Source organism: Aethalodelphis obliquidens, unplaced genomic scaffold (assembly GCF_003676395.1).
Source record: "Aethalodelphis obliquidens isolate GAN/ISIS:26980383/991018 unplaced genomic scaffold, ASM367639v1 scaffold25, whole genome shotgun sequence".
NCBI classification, from domain to species: Eukaryota; Metazoa; Chordata; class Mammalia; order Artiodactyla; family Delphinidae; genus Aethalodelphis; species Aethalodelphis obliquidens.
Genome location: NW_020837969.1, coordinates 20,860,199 through 20,887,657, shown reverse-complemented (window position 1 = coordinate 20,887,657; position 27,459 = coordinate 20,860,199). Strand labels below are relative to the sequence as shown.

The following is a 27,459-nucleotide window of genomic DNA, read 5'->3' as shown; positions in this document are numbered from 1 at the left end:
AGCACAAAGAACTCTCTAATTTAGAATCCAGAGCATCTCTGTAGAATATCTATGTCATCTTCGCCAGTTTTTGAACTTTAAGATTTCACTAGGTTTAACAAGTTCCAGTCTCTGCCATCTCAAAATGGGCATTGATGAACCAAAGTGAGGACTTAAGACAGACAGCATCCTAGCTTCTCTTCCTTTTCAAATAACAGACGCTGATTCAATCAATTCCATTTGGCAAATAATAAATTTATTAGGTGCCTACAAGTACAAAACACTGAAAGCTGCTGTAGGGGATTATAAAGACATGTAGAAGAGCCCTGCTCTCAGAGAGCTTACAACCTAGGCAATTAGTCACAATTAGTAAGTTGTGGCAATATCACTTTAGGTGGCTTAAAGCAGAGTTCTTGAAAATGTTCACATCCTTCACATTCTCCTCTGGTCAAATATGGAAGGAATCCTTTCAACAGGAAAGCCAAACAGTGGGAAAGAGACCTTTTGTGGAATGAATCGGTGACCTTGGCTTTGCTCATGAGCATCTTTCGGTTGCTGTTGCTTATTCTTGTAACTTTCTCAGTATCGTTTCCTCGAGACCTTTGTTTGGAGAGCATCTCTGTGCTTCCTGAACCTTCACCAGGGTTTCCTGTTTGTTAGTGAGTGGCTCAGTTGCAGTTTGGCCTTGGAATGATTTGCAGTCCGATTTTTCCTGTAGCAAATCTGTATTTTCATTTTAGTTGATGCTAGGATGGTATGCCTTGCCGTCTGTGGCTTTACGGGTGGGAGTGAGATGTGATACAGTGGAAAGCAGGCCAGACGTTTCCCTTACTTTAAACATTTAATAGTGCACTTATTGATTATATTCTGTACAGATATAGAGCAAGTTATAAACCTCTTATTACTTTTTTTTCACTTAGACTGTATTCATGTAAAGTGTATTTACATTAGCAAAAAACAAACGAAAAAAAAAACAAACCAAAAAAGCCTTGAGGTACAAAATCCAGAAGAATATCTGAGGTATAAATACAAGTATATTTTAAATAATAATCTTTATCATGCTTTATCTGTGTTGGAAAGCACAGTGGACAGGTAGGCGTACATGTTTCTTAATAGAATGGTATATACAACATATACTCTTACAAATCTCAAAGCCATTAAAGTTGAACATACAAGTATATCTTCATGAGGCACGCTAATATCCAAAATACTCAAATTAAACTTGATCTGTCCCCTGCCCCCTAATTCTTCAAAGAACCTTTGAAATAACACTGACAATGGTAACTAAATTATAACAAAATAAAAGTCCTTCTTACAACTCTCATTCATACATTATTCACTTTTGATCCATATAAAATAAATTCACTAATACTGTCTTTTGAGCCAACCTTTACCGTTACAGTAAAACCTGTATAAAGACCACCCTTCCAAAGCCCTGCACTAGTGTGTTTTTGATTGTTTGTTTTTTACTGTGATTACTACTTTCCATTACTACTAAAATATATTTCCAGGGGCTTCATAAAGGAGAAGAAAAAGAAATGTAGGAAAAACAAAATTTAAAAAAAACCCTATTTGCTGAGAAGGACAAATCCAATTAACATATGCAGCTTTCAAAAATGCTGTTAATAACCATAACAACAAGCAACTTTTGTGGTTGGGTTAAATTTATAAGGGTTTCCTTGGGACACAGTTTCCTGTGTTCCCATACATAGTGCCTTAAAGAGCTTCTCCTAACATGGAAATGCAAAGAATTTGCGGACACGTAAAAGGTGTTGATATTTGATTCAGGAGTAGATGTTAAGAGTGCTCAGTTTTCACATCTCAACTTAAAAACCAAAAAACAGAACTGTGCTTTGGAGCTAGCAAGGGGGAATTTCCATCCCTGAATTCACCTGTACTGGATAAAAACAACTTTGCTATCTGCAATCAGGTCTAGAGACAAACTGTGTTTAAAATGGGCTCTCCAAGTAAATTTATTACAATCACTTTTAAGGTAAAGAAGAGGTTGGTGGAGACGGAAAGTGTTTACTAACTCAGGAAAAAAAAAAAAAAACCAGACAAGAGTGGGTTGTCTGACACCCCAAAATAAATGGGTTCACTTTCTGGATAATTCCATGGGTATTAACCTGATGCATCACGATCCTTCTTGGAGGTGTCTCAGTGTGCCAGACACTGTAGCCCAACTTACACATCTATGTCATTCGACCAGCAACAAACACACATACACACACCCCTCTGTGCAAACCTTTCTTTGCTCTTCTCAGCGAGAAAATATGTCAAAGAGGACCAACTATTCCAGTGGATACACCAGTCCCTCCACACACTGCAAAGAAAATGACATAGGTACACGTACACAGACACCGACATCGCAAGAGAATGACGTCTCTTCATTATCTTCCCTAATGTATTTATAGTTTTGCTTCTCAGAAGCAATTCGAATAGGAATACTTTTTTTTTTTTTTTGCACAGTCATATATTCCAGTCAAGGTCCATAATACAGACCTTAAACGAATAGAAAGCAGCTTTAAAAATGTATCAAATCACTATAGTCAATTCCCACACTCCATCTTGTAGTTTTGTTTCAGGATCAGACACTGAACCCAATCTTCCAAGGACTGGCAAGGGTTCTAGAAACAAAGGCCCAGATAATGGACATGCTTCGGGAATCACCTAGATTTGGTGTCTTTGGTTTCAGTGCTCTGATTACTGAAGGAGTCTCGGATCTTTACAACTTCAGCTGCACACAAATGTCCGAAAGATTTCGTGTACCACTCTGGCATGTGGCCCCTATGACAGACAGGAAAGGAAACGCAAATAAATTATTCGAGTTGGAAAACCCTGAATCAGCTGAAGGGAGTTCTGAATATACTTCTATTTCTTGATCAGCAAAATGTGCGAGCAAAGATCCCTCTTATTATTCCAAAGTAATCTGCTGGCATCTCCATTACACTTTTGGAACCAGAAGTTTCTCAAGGAACAACATATTGAGTGCAGATACTGAGTGAAACTGTTCAGGAAAGAAAGCTCTGGCGTGTAGAACAAAAACAGACCATACAGATACTTGCAGTACGGAGCTGTAAAGACTTCAAATGAGGACTTATTTAACAGGAGAGCCACTTTGGAAAGTTTTTAGAGGTTTGTTTTTTTCTTGTTGGTATTGCTGCATTTCGTTCATTTTCTGATAAGAATTCGCACTGATCTATGGCACAAAGTATAGGTCTAATTAATTACTAAAAGGGCATGTCACATTATTCAAACCTCTTTGAATATACAATGAGAAACATCTGATTGCTAATTCGAACTCTCATTTCCTGTGGCTTTAAGTTCGTGGCAGAACCACCACATGCACATTGCTTTAGTACCATATTCTCTAAGGGGTGGAAATTAGTAAGTGGTACCCAGAGGACCAAGAAACGTGAAGGAGTTACTTTATAAGCACGGCTCTTCACAGAGCATCCAAGATGCAGGGATGTATTCACTCAAGATGTCAAAAAAAAAAAGAAAAATCAGCACTAGAACATACCTTAAGTCAGCTCTGCACATGTAGGTGAGTTTGGATTTCCCTGACCCGCAGGGTTCGATTAGATACCTGGCCAGGAGCACATTGACCCTCACTCCCACCACAGGGGCCCGGTCGTGATCCACGGAGGTGAGTAAAAGGGCACACGCTCCCTTGGGTAAATTAGTCCTCCATGTTCTGTAGGGACAAAACGAGAGGGGAAAAAAATGGAGTTTTCTGGAAGCCGAGTTTAAAACGGGGCCTCACTCTTAGAGAAGGCAGCTGAAGGGCGGGATGGGGGCCACGCCGTGCATCCATCCTTGTGCAAGGACTCCTGAACGACTAACTTCAACAGATCCCCTTCCGCAGTGGTGTTTAAGCTCACACAGTCAGTTCTTGGAAAGAGGACCAATCTGAAGTGGGTCTGAAAACCCTTTTTCTATTTCACAAATGTAGTAGAACATGGACATCCAAATGTTAGTCCGTTGGAGAAGTTCTGGACTAATGATGTGACATTTCCTCAAAGATTTTTGGAATTCTTCTTTCAATGATATCTTCAGAGAATTTATGAATCACACATGAATCAGCCTTAACCACAGCTCACTTGGGACCCAAATGTTACTTCCTGGCTTCTGCTGTTTCTAACGAGAAAATCTATCCTAAAGGGGGCAAAAATCAGCTACCACTGAACACGTTCAATGGAATGTGCCTCTCTTTCTGAGCTCGGTTCCAAAAGAGCTCAAACCATTTTCAGGGATGGACACGCTGTTGGAATAAACGAGGATATATTTTTCATAGTTGGAAGGGTTCAACGCTTTTCTGGAAGCAAACGTTCTATTTTAAATAATGCTGGCATCTTATAACATTCAGTGCCACAGAGGCTCACCCTTGCCGCAGTAATCAACCCGAAGCTCTCACCTCAGAACAACGTAGTCCCGAGCAGGGTGGGGCGCCATACTGTTTTGCACATACTGGTAAATTTCAGTTCGGCTGTCCAGGATCTCAATCACTTTTGAATCCAACAAGTCCACGTCCCAGAGGTGCTGCTCTTTAAGTAGGCGCTTTAAGATTTCCTCAGGCGATGCAGGGACTTCAATGGTTGCCCTCCAAAGCCTTAGAGGTGGTCCTTCACTCACCTGAAAAGAGGATGTACTCGTCAGTGCTGAGACAATTCCCACACACCTAGTCTCTGAAGGCAAACTACTAGCTGGGTACGTCGTCCTAATGTTTATTTCTGGCTTTAACAGGCTGCTGACCGCAAGTACATTCACGATCAGGCCAGAAAGCCAATAGTACTGCTGGCGTCACCTCCGGTTGTATCTGTTTTCCTGGGACCCATATTAGGGTCAATGCAATAAAACTAAGGTTTATCTGCACTCCCAAGCCTGCATGGCCATCTGACTGCTCTCATTGTTTCTACTCAAGGTGGTAGAGACGAATCAACAAATACCTCCACGCACCGATCATGCAAAGCAACACAGGATGCCTCTGCCCTTAAGGGGCTTTCAGGTTAACCACCCACCCACCCAGCACTCCCTGCTCATTAAAGGGCCAAGAGAAGAGTGACTGAGAACAGGTGAGAGCCCAAGGGGATTCCAATCAAATGATGGAAATATCTAGGCACGTCACAAAATGCCCAAAGGCCCCATACCATTAGTAAAACATTCCAGGGAATTCTAGTGTGTTTCTGTGGAACCAAAGGATTTCATTAGATATTTTGATTCCCCTGACACATGTTCAATGAGCACTATTCCTCACTGAACTGGTTTCCACTCTTACCCGGGGAATATGGATCACCTGGCTGCCTAGCTCTATAAGGAAGGGAATGGGTGACAGATCCCCATGGAGAACTGTGTTGGCAAAAGGGTATCTCGTCTCTGATGAACCCAAGTCCTGACCACTAGAATTCAAATGGCCGACAACGGGGAGACGACATACCTTCTTATAGGATAGCTCAGCCTGCTCAGATGTAGAGTAGCTGACCCAGCCTTTGAATTTCTCTTTGACCTCTTTAAACAGGCTGTCCACACAGTCCTGGAGGAAGTGTTGGTAGCTGGCTGACTCATCATTACAAAGGCGTCCTAACGCTTCTAGGGTAAGTGGCTTCAGCTCTTGTTCGGTGTAGGAATTTCGACATCGGCTCATTTCCTCAGGAACCTGGGAGGGACACGAGAGACATAAAGGAGGTTTGTTGCCCATCAGAGGAAGAGGCAAGATCCTCAAGGCAGTGCAAGCAGTCCAGTCCCCCTGCTTCCAACAGATGGAGGAGTGTCCCTGCCGACCTCATGTGGTATCATGAAGATGCAAGCAGATCACCTTCATAAAGGTACCTAGAAAGCTTATTTTTGTCTGAGGTCCTCTTCTTTAGAAAGTTACAGTAGGAGAGTAAGTGATTAAAATAGGGTGTACGTTGACGAAGACAGATTTTTTTTTAATTGAAGTACAGTTAGTTGATTTACAATAGTTTCAAGTGTACAACACAGTGATCCAAAAACTTTATAGATTATGCTCCATTTAAAGTTATTGTAAAATATGGGCTATATTCCCTATGCTGTACAATATATCCTGTCGCTTATTTATTTTATACACAGTAGTCTGTACCTCTTACTCCCCTTGCCCCCCACACCCCTCTTACCTTTCAAGCCACTAGTTTGTTCTCTATTCCTGTGAATCTGTTTCTGTTTTGTTATATTCATTCTTTGTCTTATTTTTTTAGATTCCACATGAATGCAATAACATACAGTACTTGTTTTCCCCTGCCCGACTTATTTCACTAAGCATAATACCCTCCAGGTCCATCCCTATTGTTGCAAATGGTAAAATTCAAAATTTCATTCTTTTATTTTTTTAAAATTAAATTAAATTAATTAATTAATTAATTTATTTTTGCGGTATGCGGGCACTGTTGTGGCCTCTCCCGTTGCGGAGCACAGGCTCCGGACGCGCAGGTTCAGTGGCCATGGCTCATGGGCCCAGCCGCTCCGCGGCATGTGGGATCTTCCCGGACCGGGGCACGAACCCGTGTCCCCTGCATCGGCAGGCGGACTCTCAACCACTGTGCCACCAGGGGAGCCCCTCATTCTTTTATTTTAATGGCTGAGTAGTATTTCATTTTATACACACACACCCCCTCCCCACCACATCTTCTTTATCCATTAATCTGTTGATGGACATTTAGGTTGCTTCCACTGGCTACTGTAAATAATGCTATGACCATTGGGGTGCATGTATCTTTTTGAATTAGTGCTTTTGTATTCTTTGGATATACTCAGGAATGGAATTGCTGGATCCTAAGGTAGTTCTATTTTTAATTTTTTAAGGAATGGCCATACTGTTTTCCATAGCGGCTGCATCTCAGATACAGAATTTATTTCAGATAATTTGTTACTTCTGCTTTCTAAGTAAAGGGGTATGGAGGTAGGCAAGTTCATTAGCATATTAGCTCTAATGAGCTTATACATTATAAAATATATAAATAAGACATTCTCAGATTCCATATATAATCTTCAGCTGTGGAAAAGACCTTTTGGTTAAGATGTGAACAAGTTGGGACTTCCCTGGCGGTCCAGTGGTTAAGACTCCACTCTCTCAATGCAGGGGGCACAGGTTCAGTCCCTGGTTGGGGAACTAAGATTCTGCATACCGCACAGTGTGGCCAAAAAAAAAAAAAAAAATGATGTGAACAAGTATAGTGCCCAAGATTTTGTCCTCATTTACATCATCCTTGACAAATAACAAAGCTTCCCATCTCCTTACCTGGAAAAGCTTCTTGCACTCAGCAATCATATGGGCTAGCCCTTGAGTGGCAGCAAGATTTTCATTCAAATCTTTCTGATCTGGTTTTCCCAAGCTTTGTTTTCTTTGCATTACCCTAGAGAGAGAAATAAGGGAAGAGAAAGATTCAAATATATATATATATATATATATATATATATATATTTTTTTTTTTTTTTTTTTTTTTTTTTGCGGTCCGCGGGCCTGTCACTGCTGTGGCCTCTCCCATTGGGGAGCACAGGCTCCGGACACGCAGGCCCAGCGGCCATGGCTCATGGGCCCAGCCGCTCCGCGGCATGTGGGATCTTCCCGGACCGGGGCACGAACCCGTGTCCCCTGCATCGGCAGGCGGACTCTCAACCACTGCGCCACCAGGGAAGCCCCGAAATATTTATATATTTTTAATCAATGTGTTATTCGAGGAAACCTAAAGGAGAGAAAAAGACTTTCACTGTAGGCTATTTGTCATTAAGCGGTTAAGGAGAGCTTTACTTTGGTGCACAGAACACATGGAAGAGACTGTCTCCGATGAAATCTAGGTTATTTAAAACCATCACGTTAAATAGGTTCCTATTTAAACAGGGCAGCTTGTAAGGTCTATACCGTGTGGGGTGGCAGGAAGGAAAGGCAGCTTTGAGGAGTCTGTGGGTGGCAGGCACTTGTCCAGGGGCTAAACAGGATCATTCTTTCCAGTGTAAATAAACAGAAGCCCCTCCTGTCAGTGAGAGAAAAGTCTATTGTTCCCTAGAGCTTTTGTCTTAATCTTATCTAATCTCTCTCTTCTTCTCACCTCTAGCTCTCTATCCCATTAAACACAGGACTAGTTAATTAAGCATTGTATGGCTTTCAGAAGCAAAGCTAACTTCACTAGCACAACCAGGCCTCACCCTACAGCTGAGAAATATTTGTCAAGTTCCTTTACAGCTGAGGAAAAGGATCAGCAGGATGAATTTAGCAGAAGGGGGTTAGTGACACTTTACCATGAGGCCTTTATACGAAATATTCATATAAGTAAGATGACCCAACTGGTTCTGCCATTTTTTCCTATCAGCATAGGCAAGTTATTCAATACTTACTCAAGTGACCTGCCCTGCAGTCTTGCCTCATGTGTAAAATAGATACTAACAGGAGCTTCACCTCCTACGATTGTTATGAGGATTAAAGAAGATAATCAATGTCCAGGATGTAGCCCCATGCTGGGGACAGAGTAAGTGCTGAGCAAAAGAGCCTTTGTTATGTTCCAGATTCCTGGACCTCCACAGTCACTTCGATCTTGTCTACATCTAAGGAGAAACTTTGCAACAATGGGCTCAGCTGACTCTTAACTTTGAGGCTCAACGTCATCCTTAGTCATTTCAGATCCAGCTCCTTTCAACTTTCCCACACAGGCCGGCAGCTTGGTCCTACTGAAGAAGCCAAGACAGCTTGGTTTTATTTATGCAGAAGCCAAGGCAGCAGGGCTCTCGTTCCCCACCCAGTTTTTGAGGTCTGTAAACTCTCTTGTCTGTTTGCCGGCAGAAAGTATGATGACAATGTTACAGAGAGCACTGGGGGGAGGATCAGGGGACACACCTGCCACGGCAAAGCAGTAATGCACATCTCTCTCAAAACCTGGTTGAAACTAGATTGTCTAGGAAGTCACGCCCCCAGGGCCGAGAAGAAAGAATGGAAGCAGCACAAGGGAGAAACTCCTTTTTTCTGGATTCGGGTATGAACCCAACAAAAACACAGGTACAGCCCTACAAGGAAACAGAGGCTTCTTCTGTCTAAAGAACGGAGCATGCGCGTGCGTGTCTCACCATGCACGTGCGCGTCTCAACACCACGCGTGCGCGTCTGACCGTGCACGTGCGCAGCTCACTGGACCCGTACCTTGGAGAGGAATTCTCTCTCTTGAGGGTGTTGAGGTGGAAGAGGGAAGGCGCCAAGCACACGGCCAAGTTGGTGGGAGTCATCTGGTTCTCCTTCACAGCTGCTGTGACATCGCTCAGGAAGTAGAGGAGCGTCTGCAGGACCTCCCTGTTCTCGTCAGGCAGGAGCATGATGGCGGCCTTGATCGCCTGGAGGCGCTGGTCCTTGGGCACATCTGCACGACACCCGCATTTACCCCAGTGATTTTCCATGTACGCTCGCAAGGAAACGTCCCAAAGCAAATAGCGACATCAAAGACCTCAGCCCAGCACTGAACAAGCACTTGCAAAAAGTGTACTTGAGGTTAATACGGAAGAAATTAGGGATGGCCACCAGCGTCACTACCCTCAAGTGCTTCCTGCCTGTGGAGGAGTTACAAGTTTTAAAAACCCACAACGCCAATATACTCCTGAATCCACCTCAGAGTGCAGCTCCAGATGATGCCTGCTCTTCTCTTTTACTTTACAGTTCTTTACGGTTCTTTCTTTTCTAAGTACTTTTTTGAAACTCCTAGTTTACCATTCTTAATTACTGAACATTATAGGCTATACTTTAGTTTCAACGAGAAATCCTATCAAAGACATACAAGAGGATGAGAACCGAGATTTCTTCACCTTGACTACAAAATGTTCAGCATCTCAGCGGACTCTCCCAATTTCAACTGATCTGTTCATTCTTTAAATGGGGAAAGGAAGCTGCTAATATATTCCATTTAAACAACAGATATGTTTAACTAGTAATTTCTTTAAGTTTTAGAAAGCCCTACTGAGAGGCTACTAGAAAAATACACGCTTGAGAAATAAACCCATAAAAATATATAATATAACAATATAATGTAATGTATTATAACATTATATAATATATATGTATAATACAATTATAATGTATTATATATAAATAAATAAAATAATACACGTAGAAAATGTGGAACACAACTTTCAGGTCTCCTTTACTAGGCAAATTTTTCTTTTAAAAGGCGTGTGGTGGAAAACTGAAGTCACTCAAATGCAGCTCCATAGGACAAACTGATTAAACAGCTCCATGGTTACAATACATAACAAATACCTTGGTGGGGGAAATGTGACCTGTGTTTTCATAAAATCTGAAAGGACGAAGCAAATAATGAAATAATCCAGACCAACTCCATTTCTCATAAAATAAAGTCCCACGTGCCAGTTCTAAAGACAATTCAAGCACTGAGAGAAGCTGCTTTTAAATTACATTGCTGTAATAACACACTGAGCCAAGAAAAACACAAGGCTGTAGAAGCTATAATCCTGATCTTGATCATTAATTCAGACCACTGTTTGCTTTAAGCTTTACTTAAAAGTGAGATGGGCATGGGTATTGTTTTCCCAAGTATTTCTGGTAGAAGCTGAGATGAATAGCAGAAAAAGATTATTTATTCGTTTTACAGCAAGATAAAACACACAGACACCTGTGAAACTTTAAACACAACAGGCCCTGCTAGAGAAATGTGAAGCAACTGAAATGCCTACAGACAAGGCGGAGAGAGAGATCTCGGAATCTGCTCTTTTAAGTATCTTAGATAACACTGTTCTGGAAACGAATGAAAAAAACGAGCTCCTGGATCAGAATGTAAAAATGCATAGTTGCTTCGGTAATTAGAGAATGATGACGAGGGCAATTTATTTTTGCATTATTCAACAGGTACACAGAAACCTGTTCCACAAACAAGAAGGCAAGGAAGAAAGAAATCGATGACGTATTTCTAAGAGATCATCATGTAGGTCCAAGAGAATGACATCAAAGGAGGTACAGGTTTCAGCTGACCCCACTTTTCCCCACTGCCAACAACGTCAAGATCAAAGAACACTTACATTGGTAGATCTGCAGAAAGGTTTCCGAGAGTTTGTTCGTCATTAGTGGCTCAGGAAGATCTCGAAAATACTGCTTCAACATGTCTGCCACATCATAAGCAGACTGCCCCTCATAGTTGACACAATCTATGGTGCTTTCATTCATCTGGCGCAGAGCCTGAATCCGGGATTTGACACCTGATTTTCTGAAGAGTCCAACCTATTGTAAAAAAAAAAAACATTAAGCGTTTTTTCACTGCAAAACTAGAAGAAGATGCATGCATCTGGACTCCCACGATTAAGCGGGACATGCAGGCAGCGGCTCTCACCTGATCCAGACAGTGGTTGCGGAGGTAGCGCATGGCCTGCTGAATGCTCTGGGGGAGGGGCTGTCCTGTGCGCTGCACGTTGACTGTCAGAGGGACCCCGAATACGTGCCGGTCCTTGTAGTCTGGAACCTTGATCCTTTTCATAAACTTGGGCACAGCCCTATTGAAAAAATATTGGGGGTTGGAGGGATATGTTTACTTGTCTATGTTTCTGTCCATCTGTGCAGTTAAACCCTTGGGCTCCAGATCTGTGCTAATAAGGTAGCTATTTAAATTTAAATCAAACAGAACTACAAATTCAGTTCCTCAGTTGTATCAGCCACATTTTAAGCACTCACTAGCCATTTGTGGCCAGTAGTTACCATACTGGACTGTGCAAATATAGAACATTTCTACCACCACAGAGAGCTCCATTGGACAGTGATGTTCTACATCCTCTAAGGGTTGGGGCTGTGAGGCCCAGTAACAGCTCCTCAGTTGGGGATTCTCCTTCCACTGGTAACTCTGAGAACTGGGTTTGTGTTCCTAAGGGAGGTGATGGGCTTCCTTACAAAACGGCGGCACAGGAAGGAACAGCAGGAGAAAAGAACAGTCAAGACCCTAAGTAGGAGCTTCAGGACAGAGTTGAAAAACAAGTTCCTATTTGTCCTGAAAATGGACAAGAATCATTTCTAGGTTCTCGATGAGATCCAAAGTATTGGATCCGGATGAGAAAACAGCAGATGCATGATGTTGGTCTGACATAATGAGAACCAACTCCGGAGCTCAACAGTGGGGGCCAAGCTAATGACCCGAAGTCAAAATAAATTCTCCTGCTGATGACCCCAGAGAATATGACATCTTTAGCTTTCTAAAGGAAGCCGGAGAAGAACAATGAGGGTTTTGTGAGCCTACGCCAGGCTCCCTGGAGTCCTGACACCAGGTCCAGCCGGAGCAGTATATGCAGCAGCAGGAAACCAATGTCATGCATTTAATGCTGTGAAGCAGAAATTTCAGCTCTACAAATGACCTCTCTAAATGGGACAAGAAAGGGCAAGGCCGAACAGGAAGGGAACTTTGTGTAGAATTTCTCCTCACTCCGTGGATTCCCACAGTGCGAGGCTTTAACATTTGGTTTGGACTCACTGGAAAAACTGCCCAGAACCCAGGAGGTATTATGGACTTTCAGATTCTTGAGGGTTCGGTGGTGCTGGTGGGGGCAACCCAGAAATGAGAGCGTAAAGTATGCAGTTTTAAATAGCCAGCCGGGAAACCCTGACTCGAAGCACAGAGGAACACGGCGCGAGGCAGACTGCCTTGACTTTCGAGTGCTTACACCACAGCCATGGCGCGTTCCTGTTTATAGCTCTAGGAAAGGTGAAACTGAAGCACACAGCCAAATTTGTGTTTCCATACAGTTAAGTATATGGTATCACGGCTATAAGTGTGCATAATACTCGCTTTGTCGGGGGAGAAAAGCCCAGCGGCGGAATGTGCAAGGAACACATTACGATCTCCACCGAGAATCTGAAGCATGTGGGGATAAACCAGTCAATACTTATTTCTGTCATTCAGAACAAACAACTTCTGTATTTAGCAGGGCTCCCATAATAACAGCCTTTGAACAGGAGATGCTTTGATGCCCAAGTTAACCTCACTATGAGTCCCAAGGAGGGGAGGAGCTGGAGAGAGAAGGGTTACATTGCTCCGCTGACTCTCTGGTTTGCTACCGAGCGCTACTCATGAATTGGGCCACTTCTCCATTTTTATAAAGAGCGGTAATTGTGCAACTGGATAATGAACACTTGGACCGGTGAAAAGACTTCAGGATACGCAGCTGACAGTGCAGAATGCGCTGGGATGTCAATGTAGAGACATTTCTCTGCTTTGCACTCAGTAGGAAAATTAAAATATGCACATAATGGGTCCTATCCATGACCCATCCAGCCTGACAGTCTGCATCTCACACCATACACACCAAGGGCCATACTTCTGAAAGTATGGGCAGCTCAATGAATTTTATCTTCGTATATTATTTTAGTCTATGATATCTTAGAGTGGTGAATTCCTTAAAATGATTATCCACTGCTTAAGAGTCTGTTGGAAAAAACAAAACTAAACTCTTTAGTTCAGGTAGATTCTTGTGATGCTGCAAATACTCACATCAAAAATGATTTCTAAAAATGTGCACAAAGAGGGGTACACAACCAGGTACTGTACATGAAGCATTTCAAAGTTGGTCTCATAACCTTCTGACCTAAACAGTTTTCTTCCCTTCCTTCCCAGTTATGATCTGATCCTGTACGTGTATTTGCCTGTGGTGGGCTATTCCCACCACTGGGAAGGAAGCGCCTGGACAATGAGATGGAAGAGTCGAGCATGCTCATCCCATCAACTGGCACTGAAAACTCAACCAGCCCTGATGGAAACTCCCTAAAGCTAGATTGGCTTAAGCAGGGTCAAAGGTAGCTTCAAGAGTGCAGAAACTGACGGCATTAGGATGATGGACTAAAGATCCAGGATGCAACTGTCACATCCTCAGTGTTGGGAGAGCACTGGTTGAGAACATTTTCAAATACAGTTCACTGGACAGTTTAAACCCTTACCAGCTAAAACCATGCTTATTAGAAGGCGTGTATTTCTCCAGCAGGGCGGTCAACTTCAGGAGGGAGTATTTCTGCAGCAAGTTCATCTGGGCCACAGATTGGCAGTTAATCTGCAGCGATACAGAGTTTAAGCTCGGCCGATGAGAGCTCTGGAAACTGTGCCATCTCAGCCTGTGCCTGCGAGAGAAGGCGGGGAATGTGAGTGAGTACGAAAGCTTTTTAATGGGTTGATGCAGAGTCAGCAGTGGGCCGCTCACCGGCCTCTTATCTTAGGAACTGAGAAGACTCAACTTCCATTCCAGTCTTTTTTTCCCCCCGTGGTAAAATATATATAACATAAAATTTACTGTCAACCATTTTGAGTGCACAGTTAAATACATTAAGTATTAAGTACATCCACAGTGTGGTACAACCATCCGTACCACCCATCCACAGAACCTACTTCATTCGTCTTCCCAAACTGAAGCTCTGGTACCCACTGAACAGTGTGCACTCTTTTAGGGTGGTAGGATTTCCCCATCTGTCACTTTCCTTAGCAACTTTCGTGGCTGTGAATGTTGGACTTATTCCCACCTCCCTACGCAGGGAGGGATCCCTTCTGATCCCTCCTCCTCAAACTGGGTGGAGAAGGGAAGAAAAGCTCTTACCTGCTGGACCTAGTCAGGGAGGCCCCGACCCCAGAATCCCTCCTTTCCGGGATGTCTGAGGGCTCCTCGGGTTCGTTCAGTGAGTTGCCCGTGCTGTCCAGGTCGCTGGGGGTGGCTCGGTCATTGTCGACGTCCAGGTGTATCTGCTTGGGTGAGGACGGGCATGGAGAGACCGAGTCCAGGGCCGAGTCTGAGTCTCCCTCGTCTGAAAATTTCTCCGACCACTGGTTGACTATCCTCTGCATCCCCTTCACGTGGTAGAGGATGTCGTCCAGCTCGGGGAAGATGTCCTCGTTCTCCAGGTCGGCCAGGTCACCGGAACTGGAGTAGAGGATGGAGCCGGGCACGTTGTCATAGATACTCAGGCGGCTGGTCATGGAGCTTGAGGAATTGCGTCTCTTAAGCTCCTTGGGGCTGTCGCTGCTGTTTTCCCTCCTCAGGCTGATATGGCCAGGGCCGTGGAAGCTTCCAGTCCTCCAGTTCACAGAGCTGCTATTCCCTGAGGGAGAGAAGTTGCCGTTGGAGAGGGCTTTGGGGAAAGTGCCAGGCTTGTGATCTTCTGGGATGTAGAACACCGCGTCCTCCGGGTAGCTCTCGCAGTTTTTAAAGTTCTGTTCCATAACGTTGTTGAATGTGGACTGATTGAACGGATCGAAGCCCTCTAGGTACATGCCTCCCCGCTTGTTGCAGGTGCTGAGGCTCCGGGTCCTGGTGACGGGACTGGGCGTGCTGACGTTGCTGCTGGTCTCGGACTGGCTGCTGCTGCTGCTCGTCTGCGTGGAGTTGGAGACGCTCCTCTTCCGCACCGCGGGGACGTTGATGCGGTTGCCGTTGAGGGCGGAGATCTCCACGCAGTTCAGCTGCTTGAGCTTCTCCTCGTCCACGCCCTCCTGCAGGATGGGCCCGCTGATGATCAGCCCCAGCTTGGACGGCACCTTGTGCTTGCTGTGGTGGGAGCCCTTGAGCCTCAGGCTCTCCATGCGTTTCAGCAGGCTGTGCGTCTTGGACTTGGTGTTCTTCTCGTGGCCTTTCACGCTGAAGCTGAAGCTGGACAGTTCCTTGGGCGAGGGCAGGCTGCAGAAGGAGTCATCGTTGCCTACGAAGGTGCCGGAGGAGCAGACGCTGGTGACGGAGTTAGTCCGGGCCGTCGCCGCGCCCCCGAGGTGGGTCGCTTGCGTGGCGAGGCTGCTGGTGCTGCTGAGGCTGCGGACAGAAGCCACCTCCTGGCGCTCGCTGAGGTCCGTCAGCACGCTTTCCCGGCTGGGGGCGCTCTTCAGGTGGGGATCGTCTGGGGACCCAGGGACGGGGTCCTGCTTCGGAGAAAAGACATCGAACTCTTCAAGCCGGGACCACCTCTTGCTGTCCCTCTGGAAAGTCCATTTGGCACTTATCGCGCAAGGCTCATCCTCGTCCGAATCCTCACTCTGCAGAGACAGAACGGAACCGCTCATGCCCTGCGACTGGCAGGCCGCAGGGGGCAGTATGTGCGCCAAGGGCCAGGGGCCAGGAGACGGATCATAACGCCAGCCGTGTCACTTCCCCCTTGCATCTTTATTTTATTATTTTTTAAAAATAACCAAGATGTATGTAAAGAATGTAACAGGAAGAAGCCTGACCATGTGTTTCAAGCGAAATAGGAGTTATTTAATGGAGACACTGGGATCTATAGGCTGCTCTTTAATTGCTCACAGAGGAAACCTCTGAGATCTGTGAAAATTCCAGGCATGTAAAATATTTTGAACTGGAGTTAGCAATGGGTAGGACTCCCTCTGGTCTGCCTTTAATTTTGCTGTCTGTTGATAGTATGTGTTTATATTCCCTTTTGCAATTAAAATGGTGGTTTTCAAACACTTTAAGAAGACGGGTAACCGAAATCTCTAGCTACCCTAAAAGTACACAAGATCTCCTCTAACAGATTAACGGAGACACAAAGCAAGGTGAGCCATCCCATCTCTTCAGTGGGTCAGTGGGTACTTCTCAGCCTCTTACCTGTTCCTTTTCGTTCCCTCCCCCACCAACACGGGAACCAGAGTTAATGCCACAAGTGTCTTGTGACGTTTCAACCTCAGACATGCTCCAGCCTTTTAACAAGGCTTCACAAGTACCCAGTCCTGACAGCACGTAACATTCACAAACACGAAGTAACATCCCCGCTGCTGATGCCTGATTTACCGGTGGGACTCAGGGTTACCGTGTGACAGACTACTGCATCAAAGCCCTTGAGGCGGGATATCAAAAGGCACAGTTCAGCGTGAAGCATGTCCTTCCCACTGGTGTGGAGAATCTCCTGTGACCAGAGTTTCCCAGGACAGTGAGTGGAAAGCATTAAACGCTGACTTGCAGGCTCCTCTCCACAGCTCAGCGGGTGTGAGGTTCCAGCTCATTTGTTTAAAAGGTTTAACTCCCCCAAGAAGGCAGCTTGCTGTAGGTTAGATAATTAAAATGGGTACTCTGAACAGTCAGAAATATGTTCTTTGACCAAACTTACTCCTGTTTACTCTAATTTGTGACACTCACTCCCACTACCACACCCACCTCTTCTCCTAAGATCTCGTAAGACGTCCTCACATTTCATACGCAGAAGAAAATACCATCTGAATCAGTTACGTGCCACCATTTCACTAGAATGTGTGGGATTTCCTGTCCTCCGTCTTCCTCCTCTCATTCCTTTTCTCCCTCCAAATCTCTATTATTCTTCCATATCCTACCAGCCAGCCTTCACTGCCATCCCTACGGCTTCAAAACACAGTTACTGTTACATATGGGGAGACAGAGTTCCCAAGAACTTCCGCTTTCATTTCTGGAAGGAGGCAATGCAAAAGCCACCGGAATTCCTTAAGCCTCAACCGTTTAATATGTCATAGGCATTGAGCTAATGGGGCAAAAATCACAGATGATCTTTTCAGATCAAAAACAGCAGGCAAGACACAATTTACTGGCTGGCCGCAGCTCTTGGTTTCCACTACATAAGGCCACACAGCTTTTGGTAAACCTGACTGGATTATAACATTTAAAATGTCGATAGTTTTGGACCACGGAAGTAAGAGTTTGAGAGACAAAATCTATCACAAAATTCAGAACCCAGTTGTTGATCTGCCCCCTTTCCTCCCACCACGCTATCCATTTTATATACTCACTCTCTTCCGATGAGGACTAATTTCCAGCTTCATCACCGCGCATTTGTTTAAAGTATTCAGACGCCTACAGAGCAAAGAAATAACATTAGCAGAGACAGGAAACCACTGATGGGTGGATAAATATTTTTTCCAAACAGCTGACGTGTTTAATCGAGCTTCTTTGAATCCATTAATATCTATAATATAGAAGAGTACTTGAAACTTCTTTAAAAAGTGAATAGTTTAAAAATATTTATGTTGCACAAGTTTTCTCATTTAAATTTAATATTACTATTTTATAGTAAAATGGCACACTGTGGTGGTTCTGTCCGGTGCCTCTTATTCCTCACAGAACAAGCGACCCTCAATGAGGACAGTTATTCTTTCAACGACCCCTAGGTTGAGTCATTAGGTATCTCCACCCAGTGCCAAGAAATAAAAGGCAGTGATGTCTTCTTTCACAGAAAAAGAAACATGAACAAGGAACCAAGCAGAGTTGCTCGTAAATAAAGTGTATTCTATCTCAAATCAAAATTCAAATATAAAAATAATCTCTGACAAATAATAACCTTAGACAGCCTGTTAAAAAATGCAGTAAGTTCTGTATAGAAGTGTGAGCCCTCTTTAACACCCAATTCTTTTTTACAACTTCCCACACAGGACAGGATAATGCGTGGTATAGCCGCAGCAACAGCACAAATGACTGATTTAAAAACCTGTATACTTCAGCTTCAAAGGTCAACATCTTTAAGAGTTCAAACATAAGCACTTGAATCAGATTCTTCTTTGGAAAAGGAGTCACATTTTTACTCTGAATATTTTTTACCCCTGCCAAAGAGTAATAATTTAAAATGAGGAAAGTAATTTAGCTTCACTGAAAATGAAGTACTTAAACAAAACAAAACAAAACCCACCTCAATGGTAAGTAGTGAAATAGCTGAAAAAAAGAAGCCCTTTACACGTGCAGGAATAAATGGCACGTAAAAGTCTGCAGGACAGCTTTTCAAGCCCCAGTTCTTTCTAACATCTTCCAGATGATCATCGCTTAGTCTTCCTCAAACGGACCTTTAACCTATCTGCCGTCTGGTACCATCAGTTTTCCAATTTTTCCTAAGATTGCAATTCTTCCACTTCCACAGGACAAGCGCATTTAATTCACACAAACTCAAACTGACCATGAGCCCTCTTCAAGGCTCTATCTTTCCGATCCTGTTCTTGCAGCCTGTCTAACAACTTGGATGCAGGAGGGTAGAAAGTATTTTTGCCTGCTGATAAGACTGCCTTTGATTTCACAGATTATGTGGTAGCCTGCTTATAGGATAAACAAAGATAACCCAGAGCACCTATGTTCAGGAAAATTCTCTCTCATGATGGAAAGGGAAAGAAAACAAATAACTAAAAAAAACATCCACAGACATTAAAACGAGTGGATATAAAGTCCCTCTCTAAGGGGCATCCATTACTTAAATGACTTCTACCCACAGTGTTTTAGTTCTCCAATGTTTTTAAGATTTAAAGAATCGGGAGGGTCACAGCTAGTCTTAGGTCTGGGTTTCATTAATCAGACCTGTTAATCAAATACCCACTTGACATCATTTGGGTTGTAATGGTTGAGGGGTGTTTATAACCCAGTTTACTAGGCGTGGATGCCTGTAGGGGTGGGGGAGGGACTTGCTTCACAAGCTCCAGACTTGAGTCAAACGGAAAGGGCCAAGGGGGTCATTTTTGTAAAGGTCAGTGTTACCTTTTTCTCTCCGTAGCACCCAGCTAATGGCGCTTCGAGACTGAAGCCCAGAAGTTATTCCCCGAGGTCTCCGTGGGATTCATTTGACCCCTAGGAACCTCCAAAGTGGTGGGATGTTACCGATTTAGAGACGTTACGGACACGAGGTAGCAGTTCTGCCTTGCCGAGTCGGGGCCGCGTTCTAGGTCAGGCATTGCGCCTGGAGCCTCATGTGTGTTATTTCGCCTTGATCCTCACAACAACCCTATGGTAGAGATATTACTATTTATCTTCATTTTATAGATGAGGAAATGGGGGCTTGGAGTGGACACAAACCTTGTCCAAGGCCACATGACTAAAACATGGTGGCTCTGGCCCTCAAAAACAATACCTTCTGCATTCCTTTCTAAAATAAATGTTAATCATGATAATACAAGGGAGCAGCTTCTATCCTAAGTACGGCTCCCTCCAGTGAGTGGCAGAGCACTGGTATCTCCCACTGTCCAGAAGCCCTGGCCTTTCCCACCCCACAGGGCCCTCACTGGCTCAGCTCCTCAGGAATGTGTCAGTCTTATCTGCTGGGCAACTTGTACTCTGCTCTGAGGGGGGAGGGAGCACAGGGTGAGCCATCAAAGGTTCAAGAGCTTTGCTGGAGGGAGCCGCAAGCACCCTGATAAAAGCATGGCAGGCAGGGATCTGGGCCTCAAGTATTCCAAGTGAAAACAGGGAAAGCAGAAGAGAAGTGAGAAAGGAAAAAGGAATGATTTCCCAAGTAGACCTGACAAATAAAAATCGTTCCAATCCTTTCTTGGCAATAATGCAATTGCTTTTCTTTTAATAGGACCAAAACAGTAATGTAGTTGAAATCTACTACGTGGCCAGCTGCTTCACAGAGCTTAGGCACTTCAAGGGCTGTTTTACAATAAAGTGCAGACTGGAGATGATACTACGGATATCCATTTGTCATTACATGATTATCACCTTATTTGCATAATTCTTTGCTGTACTCATAGGAGTCAGTTGTAATCCCAAAGGAAGATAGCGAGATGGGATATTTTTCAGAAACTATAAAGAGAAAGAATATTTCATAAAAGGTATTGTAAGAGTAGGTCACAGTTTGCATTATCACCTGTATACGCGTCAAGACAAGCGAATTACTCCTCCAGTATTGATACTGAATGTGATACTCTCAGAATCTGGGCCTTATCATCAGGGTTGGATTATACAGCAAAGCTAGCAAGATTGGGACAAAAGGCAATCTCTCCAAGGAAACAAGTACGTTTATCCCTTACAAGTGTGTGTGTAAGAATGCTGGTTAGCAATCTATACCCCAAAAATCTAGTGGTTGCATACTTACAACTTTTGGTCATTACAAACTATTGAAGACAGTATCATTAACATTCTCAAGAAAACATTAAGCTACAAGTTTTCTGCTCTAAGTAGACTATTTTAAGAGATCAGCTCCTACCAGAGTTTTGACCAAAAGAGCTTTAAGATCTGCAAAAGTTATAAGTACATGAATGTTTATAATAATCATTAAGCAGAACATGGGAGTGTATACTAGTGTGTACATGGGAGTACTCCATCCGTGTGTATGTGGGGGGGGCTGGGGTAGGGGGGCGGCAGGAAAGAGAAACCATGTAACAATTATTTCGTTCAAAACAAATCTAAAAATGTTTTACTTAAAGTAAAAATATTAAATATTTAATAATATTTTATTAAGGTAAAACTTTTCAGCTGCGTTTTTGTAACTAATTACCGTATATATTTAAAATCAACTGCTCAAAATATTTCAACAAGGCAAAAGATGGAGGTCTACAAAAAAGTCCGTCCGTCTAGAAAAAAACTTGACAAATGACAAGGCAAAATTTCAAACAACACTGTAGATTCAAGATTTGCTGGCCCTTTGAATTTCACGGGCTGAGAAAGTACATGGAAGAGGCCAGTCTAGCAGATGAGATGAATATCACATCATCAGTTAAACAAGTATCCTCAACTACTCTGCTGACAGCTCAGGACCTGTAGTGCATTTTCAAGGAAGATGCCTGTCCCCACCTTTTTCTTCAGAACATTTGTTTAGCCCTCTCGAAGGAAAATCATTTGCCATGAGAAGTCTATTTATGCGAACACGTGGACAAGAGACCTTGGGTTTTCCATTACAAACAAGCTGATGACTGTTCCTGTGAATTCTGACCCCAACCTCAAGCCTTTCTCCACATACTCAACTCTGGGTGTCGGTTTTAGGCCTAATAATTTTTAAAGCACTTGACATCCATCACTGCATTTCCTTCTTACATTTAACATATGAGATATTATTCTACACATGAGAGAAACTGAAGCCGAATCAGAATACACTTGCAGAATCCAAAGAGATCAAGGTCTAGTTGTTTTCAGGCTCTTCTTTTCGCAAAAGATCTAAGAGTATAGATTTACTCCTTTTAAAGGGAGGCAGCTTCTCTGATGGCGTTAAGAGCCAGTGTAGCCAGTGTGAATCACAAAGTACGGAGGATGCCCTTATCCCCAGAAGAGGGTAACTACGTTTCAAACTGATATTTAAAAAAAAGAAAAAGAAATTCAAGAATCTAATCACGATCCTTTGGGCTGCAATGCTGCAGTGATATTTTTATGACCCAGGAATTCCTAAGCTGTGGCTGCTGTTCAGAGGGCACGCTCACTAAGTAGCCTGAAATGTGTGAAATGCATGATCTGACGCAGTAACCTAGTAAATATTTCCTAGGTTACATCTTAGGAGTGATGTCATCTCTATGCATTATCACCCATGATGAACTGAAAAGAAATTAATTCTGCTCCACAGCTAAGCATTCAAACATTTCAAAAATGTCTGGAGTAGTTTATATTCCAGATGCAGACTCCTTCTCTCCTAAACTGTGTTGGTGAAATTTTTTCATTCCAGATGACATAGCTATGATATTACACTCTAGGGAGTGGGGTGGGGAGTTGGAATTAAGTTTCTTCCAGAAAAAGTGTACAAACCCTGGACATTTCTAAGCAATCATTCCATTGGATTTGAAAAGTGACAGTATTTCTGTGGTTAATGTGACATTTTTTTCTTTCTTAAGCCAGGAGAACTAGTCTATTACTCCATTTTAAACATCCTACCTATCTTCCCCTAAAACCCTGCTTAACTTAAGTGCTTCAGAAAACACTGTATTACATAAGAGAGGCAAAAATAGTACTTTCACAAAGCTACAACTGCATTCTTTGCCTATAAAGGGGAAATAAATCCCGGGTGCCATTCAACCTTAATGATGTTTTTCCAAGTTAAAATTAATATTGAAATTAAAAGAAAATTGTTTTAATTTTATGATCAAATCGACAAGTGAATTTTGTCCATGTATAATTTTTTTTCTCCAGAGTTCAGCTTTGATGGTTTATAGGTTTTGAGAAAAATTCAAAGGATGATTAACTTAAAATGAATAATATGTCATGAAGAGTCAGCGAGGAGTATCAGTGTCCTGTCATTTTCTGCTGCGTGTTTTATTACTTCCATTTCATTAAACCCTGCACACTGCTCCTCCGCCTGATGATCCACCAGCACCACGAACATGGGTTTCTGAACAGTTTTGTTCACATTTCCCATCAGTGCTCCTTTGCTGCCTGCCTACTTTATGTTAAAGGCTGTGCTGAGTTACTTTACAGCCTTAGTTAACCCTACTGTTAGGACGGTGTGCCTGGGGAAGCTGAAGAGTTGCAGAAATGCTTTCCTGGAATTCAAGCAACGGCCCTCCTGCCTCTAGTCTGCCACAGCCCCTACTTCCATCTGTCCCTCTGAGCGTCATTTCCATTCAATACAACAGCGGCTCTGAGTTGGCGAGGGTACCTGGCTGGGACTGCACAGTCAACTGCACTGACTTAACCCCCCTATTCCAAGTTTCCAAACTTCCTGGACATCGTCTGCTCTAGCAGTCATATGAGCACATTCCAGGACAGTGCTATTTGAATGGCAATACTAAACGACAGGAAGTTACTTATTCTAATCAAAAGGCCTATGATTTATAATGAAGTAAATCACTATATCCATTTACGGATCAAAACCTTGACATATTTAGAACAAAAGCAGTCTCATCAGTGATAAGTACTATGTTCTTTAAAAAGAAGAAAAGAGAAAGAAAACACTCAAAGTATTTCCTTTTACCTGCACAAAGCCTCAATAGCATCTCTGTCCAAAAAATCATGCTCTCTCTTGACCAAGGAAATATCAATGGGGAACAGGAGATCTATAAGAAAAATGAAAACAAATACGTTTATTGAGCACCCAAGCTCTTGCCAATCCAGCCCAGTTTAGCAGAGGGAAGAAAACAAGGTAATTTATTGAATACTTACTGTTTGCAGGACACTTCACTCCCTATCAAGTGCTGTGGGTATGTAAAGCAGCTTAAGACAATTTCATCAGTGTCCTAAAGGAGCTTGGAATAAAGTGGTCTGCAGACTCAGACTGTCTGTTGTCAAAGATAAGTGGTTCAAAACACTGTTCCACCTTTACACACATCAGCAGGCAACAGACCTCTGCCATGAAAATTATAATTTAAACCAGAATGAATACCAGAAGGATGTTCACGGTAATGTGGCTGTTTTTTCCCTCCCATGTGTGTCTTTGCTCACGTTTGATCAGGGAAGAGGCCACAGAAAACCGGGCCAAGGAAAGATCTAGAGAACTATGGTAGTTGTCAATGGAATCCAACCATTTGCATGACATCAAAAGCTAACGAGAATTAAGGATGTGCTATTTTTAAACAAATACTAGCACTTCCATATGGCTTTCCAGGAGTTTATATAACTCCCACTAAAACAAAAGGCCAGCTCTAAAGCAGCTGTAGAACAATAGAATCCCAAATCCTTTCATCCTTGGAAGAGTTCACTACTCTAAGAACACGTAAGTTCTATTAAAATCGAAAAGCAAAAAGGGGGGAAAAGTCAACTCCATGAAAGAATTCCCTTCTCTGTCCCTTGTTGATAAATACACTCCAGGAAGAGCAGGGAGGAAGAAGACCAGCAGCCCCTCTGCGGAAATTTGCAACAGCTCTGGAATTGCCACTAGATAAAAGCAAGTTATCCCTCTTTGGTGTTCCAAGCACTTACGGTAAATAATGGGCCTTCCTAGTAAAACGCTTATAAAATATCATGAGGGAGAGTCCTGCTATGCAACTCTGTGGGTCAGGAATAGGCAAAATAAGAGCACTGCAGGACACCAGGGTTAACAGAACCCAAAACTCGCTTTGGCCCCCCAAATGGCTAATGCTGCATACTGAAACAGACATGGCTGTTGGTAGTTTGGGAGATGCAAGTAGCTAACAATGTTCTACTTCTGGGGTTGACTAGGGAGCACATCACTGTTCCTTACGTTTTTATGGTTCTAACTTAGGATCATTGGTTTTACAGGATGGTATGGAGCTCCTTATTCTTGGTCATCTATTTTCCAGAGACTACACTTATGAGTACCTTTTTTTTTTTTTTTTTTAAATAATGTTGGAAACTAACATAATGAGTATTTGGTCTATTCTTTTTTCTGAAGGCTAGCATTAGATTAGTGATCCTGTTCTCTGAATGGTAAGACAGGCAGACCAATGAAGTAGCTAGAGCCTAAAGATTTATGAAGAAATTCATAAAATTCAGTATCACAGGATTTATCTCTTCATTACCTTATAGACCGAGTGTCTCAGGCAAATGATTAGTGGCACCACTATAGTGGCAATAGAAGAGAAGACTTAAAGTGAACGTGAACTATTAGTAAATACAAGCAAGCCAGACTGTAAAGCTGTTTGAAGGTTCTGGCAACTGTATTTCACTTTGAACAGATAACCTGCACTCTAAGTATTAAAGGACAGAGCTGATATTAAAAAATATATTTTTAATCCTTAATAAATGTAAATCGTAAAGTTCACATGCTTGTTACATGTATCTGAGAAAGCAACTCTGTTATTTTAGCAATTCCTAACTCAGTGTACCCAGAGCTGTATTTCACTTTCGTGATCCAAATTAACTTTAAAATTCTGTTTAAAAAAAAAAAAAAATTCTAGGATAGGTAGGGACTAAATTCAAGAGAAGAGTGAAATAATTACATCTTTTTTTTTTTTTTCAGTATTTCTCAGAGTTCTTCAGGTTAGGATTTAATCTTTCAGCTTGGGTTTAAGGGCAGGATGTTTATATTGTCAAGGACCGAAATAAAGGTAAACAGGAATCAAGGAATGAGTGGGATGGCATGTGGTGTGTGTGTACCCACCCTGCACATAGGGGTAGGATGAAGGGGAGAGATTATAAATGCTCAGAACAATGTACAGTATAACTTCAAAAGTAGGTTTATGCTTCAAAAGACTTAAAAATGTCAAGGGACCCCAAAATGTAACTTGTGAAAATACAGTCTGCATTTTAGGATTTGGAAAGATGTAAGACACAGACCGGAACTGGATCTTAGCAAACATACACATCACAAGAAAGGGCTTCTTGGCAGCAAATCAACACCAAAACTTGACATAATTGAAGGAAATTTAATTTCAAAACACAAGAACAAAAGGACAGCATGTTACTACCACTGCAAATGTAATTATCCTTCCTTATCTCCAGTAGAGCTGTGAACTGAAAATCCAATAGAATGCTGATCCGCACCCCACCGCCACCAAAGCTCTACTGAGAGACAGAGATGCTGTAAACGGCAACAGGTCAAAACTTCTCCCAAAGGAAGGATAAGCAACTCCACCATAATAAACATGCAGGTTAACCAAGCACCTTAAAAAAAAAAAAGAAAGACGAAAGAAAAAAATAAAAAGGAATTGGAGATATTCTCTGAAATGGAGGAAGAGTAAGATATTCTACATAGTCTAACTATAAAATAATTTTAAACCCATCTTCATGGAGAAATATCTTACGTTCAGTCTGGGCTACAATGAGGAAGGGCAGGCATTATAAACGAGGTAAGGAATTAAACAAGCCGAGTGAGCCAGGGAAGTAAAACGACCTCTGTGGTCTCGCCCCAGTTTGCTTCCGGGGAGCACCCCCACCCCCTCTATATCCCTGCCGACCACGCTAGCATTTCCAAGCTGAAAACCTGTATCCGTTCTTAGTACGGGTTCATGGCGTTTTGCTCGTGTGTTAAAGAAGGATGCTGGTGACCACCAGCTCCAATTGAGAGCCCACTGCCATTGCTACAGGAAGCAACCTGCTTGTTATCATCCTAGAAGGATGGAAGAGCAAAAGACACGTTTTAAAATCACTATTTATCGTGAGAAGAGCTGAACATCCCTGGTGAAAAGACTGAAGAGACATCATTTAACCTGGATCTTTCAGCAGTTTTGTCACATCATGGCTAAATGTCTCCCAGCATCTCCTTCCTCTTAAGTGATAATAAAAAAGATGTATTCTTTAAATGTAAATTAACCAATATTACGCTTGCTTTTTGAGATTTTTGGCAATTTCTTTGAGGTATGAACTGTTTTATTTCTATAAAATATGAAGCGTCTACCACAGTGGTGGGTATCCCTGTTGGTGCGGAATTAATACTGGCTTGTTGATTAGCTGAATGGATGGCTGGATGGCTGGAGGGATGAATGGATGAATGGATAGATGGAGGGATGGATGAATGAGAGACACCAGGTGCTGTCGTCTCGGTAGAGTGAAGGAAACAAAGAATGCTCAAGTTGGAAGAGGCCTTAGAAGTCATTTATTCTCAAGGTAGGAGTCACTTCACTATCCACCCAACCTTGGCTTGCAAATCACCCATAAAATAGAGCTCACGAGTTCACAACTGTAGTTTTTTTTTAATGATTTCATATAGAGAACAATAAGCCTCCCTTTTAAATAAACAGCCTCTTCCCCTCACCTTGCACAGAGCACACTCTGCCCACCCTGGGCAGCCTGAGGCTCAGTGCATGAGCGAGACTCAACGCGCGCATCGTCCTCAGCCTCGGCATCTGAGCGATGCCCAGAGCGCTAACGAGAAAACGAAGAACCAGTAAAAAGTCAGCCTAGGTCCTGATTTTGAAAAAAACGTCCATTTTTCTTAATTAAAAAATCGAATAACATAGGAGAAATAATAATCATCAAATGGCAATCTATGGAAAGT

At 42.9% G+C, this 27,459-nt stretch overlaps 1 protein-coding gene across 6 annotated transcripts in view; it reads right to left on the bottom strand.

Moving 5' to 3' along the window:
- Positions 1 to 213: 213 nt before the first annotated feature.
- The window catches only part of DLC1 (DLC1 Rho GTPase activating protein), a 401,580-nt gene continuing 374,334 nt past the window's right edge, over positions 214 to 27,459 (bottom strand). For 4 of the 6 annotated variants that reach the window (XM_027122726.1, XM_027122725.1, XM_027122727.1 and 1 more), the window contains 12 exons: positions 23,539 to 23,620; positions 17,681 to 17,744; positions 14,544 to 15,967; positions 13,897 to 14,073; positions 11,312 to 11,471; positions 11,004 to 11,202; positions 9,124 to 9,337; positions 7,235 to 7,349; positions 5,417 to 5,635; positions 4,397 to 4,614; positions 3,503 to 3,676; positions 214 to 2,766 (listed from right to left, as the gene is read on the bottom strand). In XM_027122726.1, coding sequence (XP_026978527.1) covers positions 2,646 to 2,766; positions 3,503 to 3,676; positions 4,397 to 4,614; positions 5,417 to 5,635; positions 7,235 to 7,349; positions 9,124 to 9,337; positions 11,004 to 11,202; positions 11,312 to 11,471; positions 13,897 to 14,073; positions 14,544 to 15,967; positions 17,681 to 17,744; positions 23,539 to 23,620 — 3,167 coding nt within the window. In that variant the 3' untranslated portion in view covers positions 214 to 2,645. The other 2 variants (XR_003436251.1, XM_027122730.1) reach the window with 2 other exon arrangements.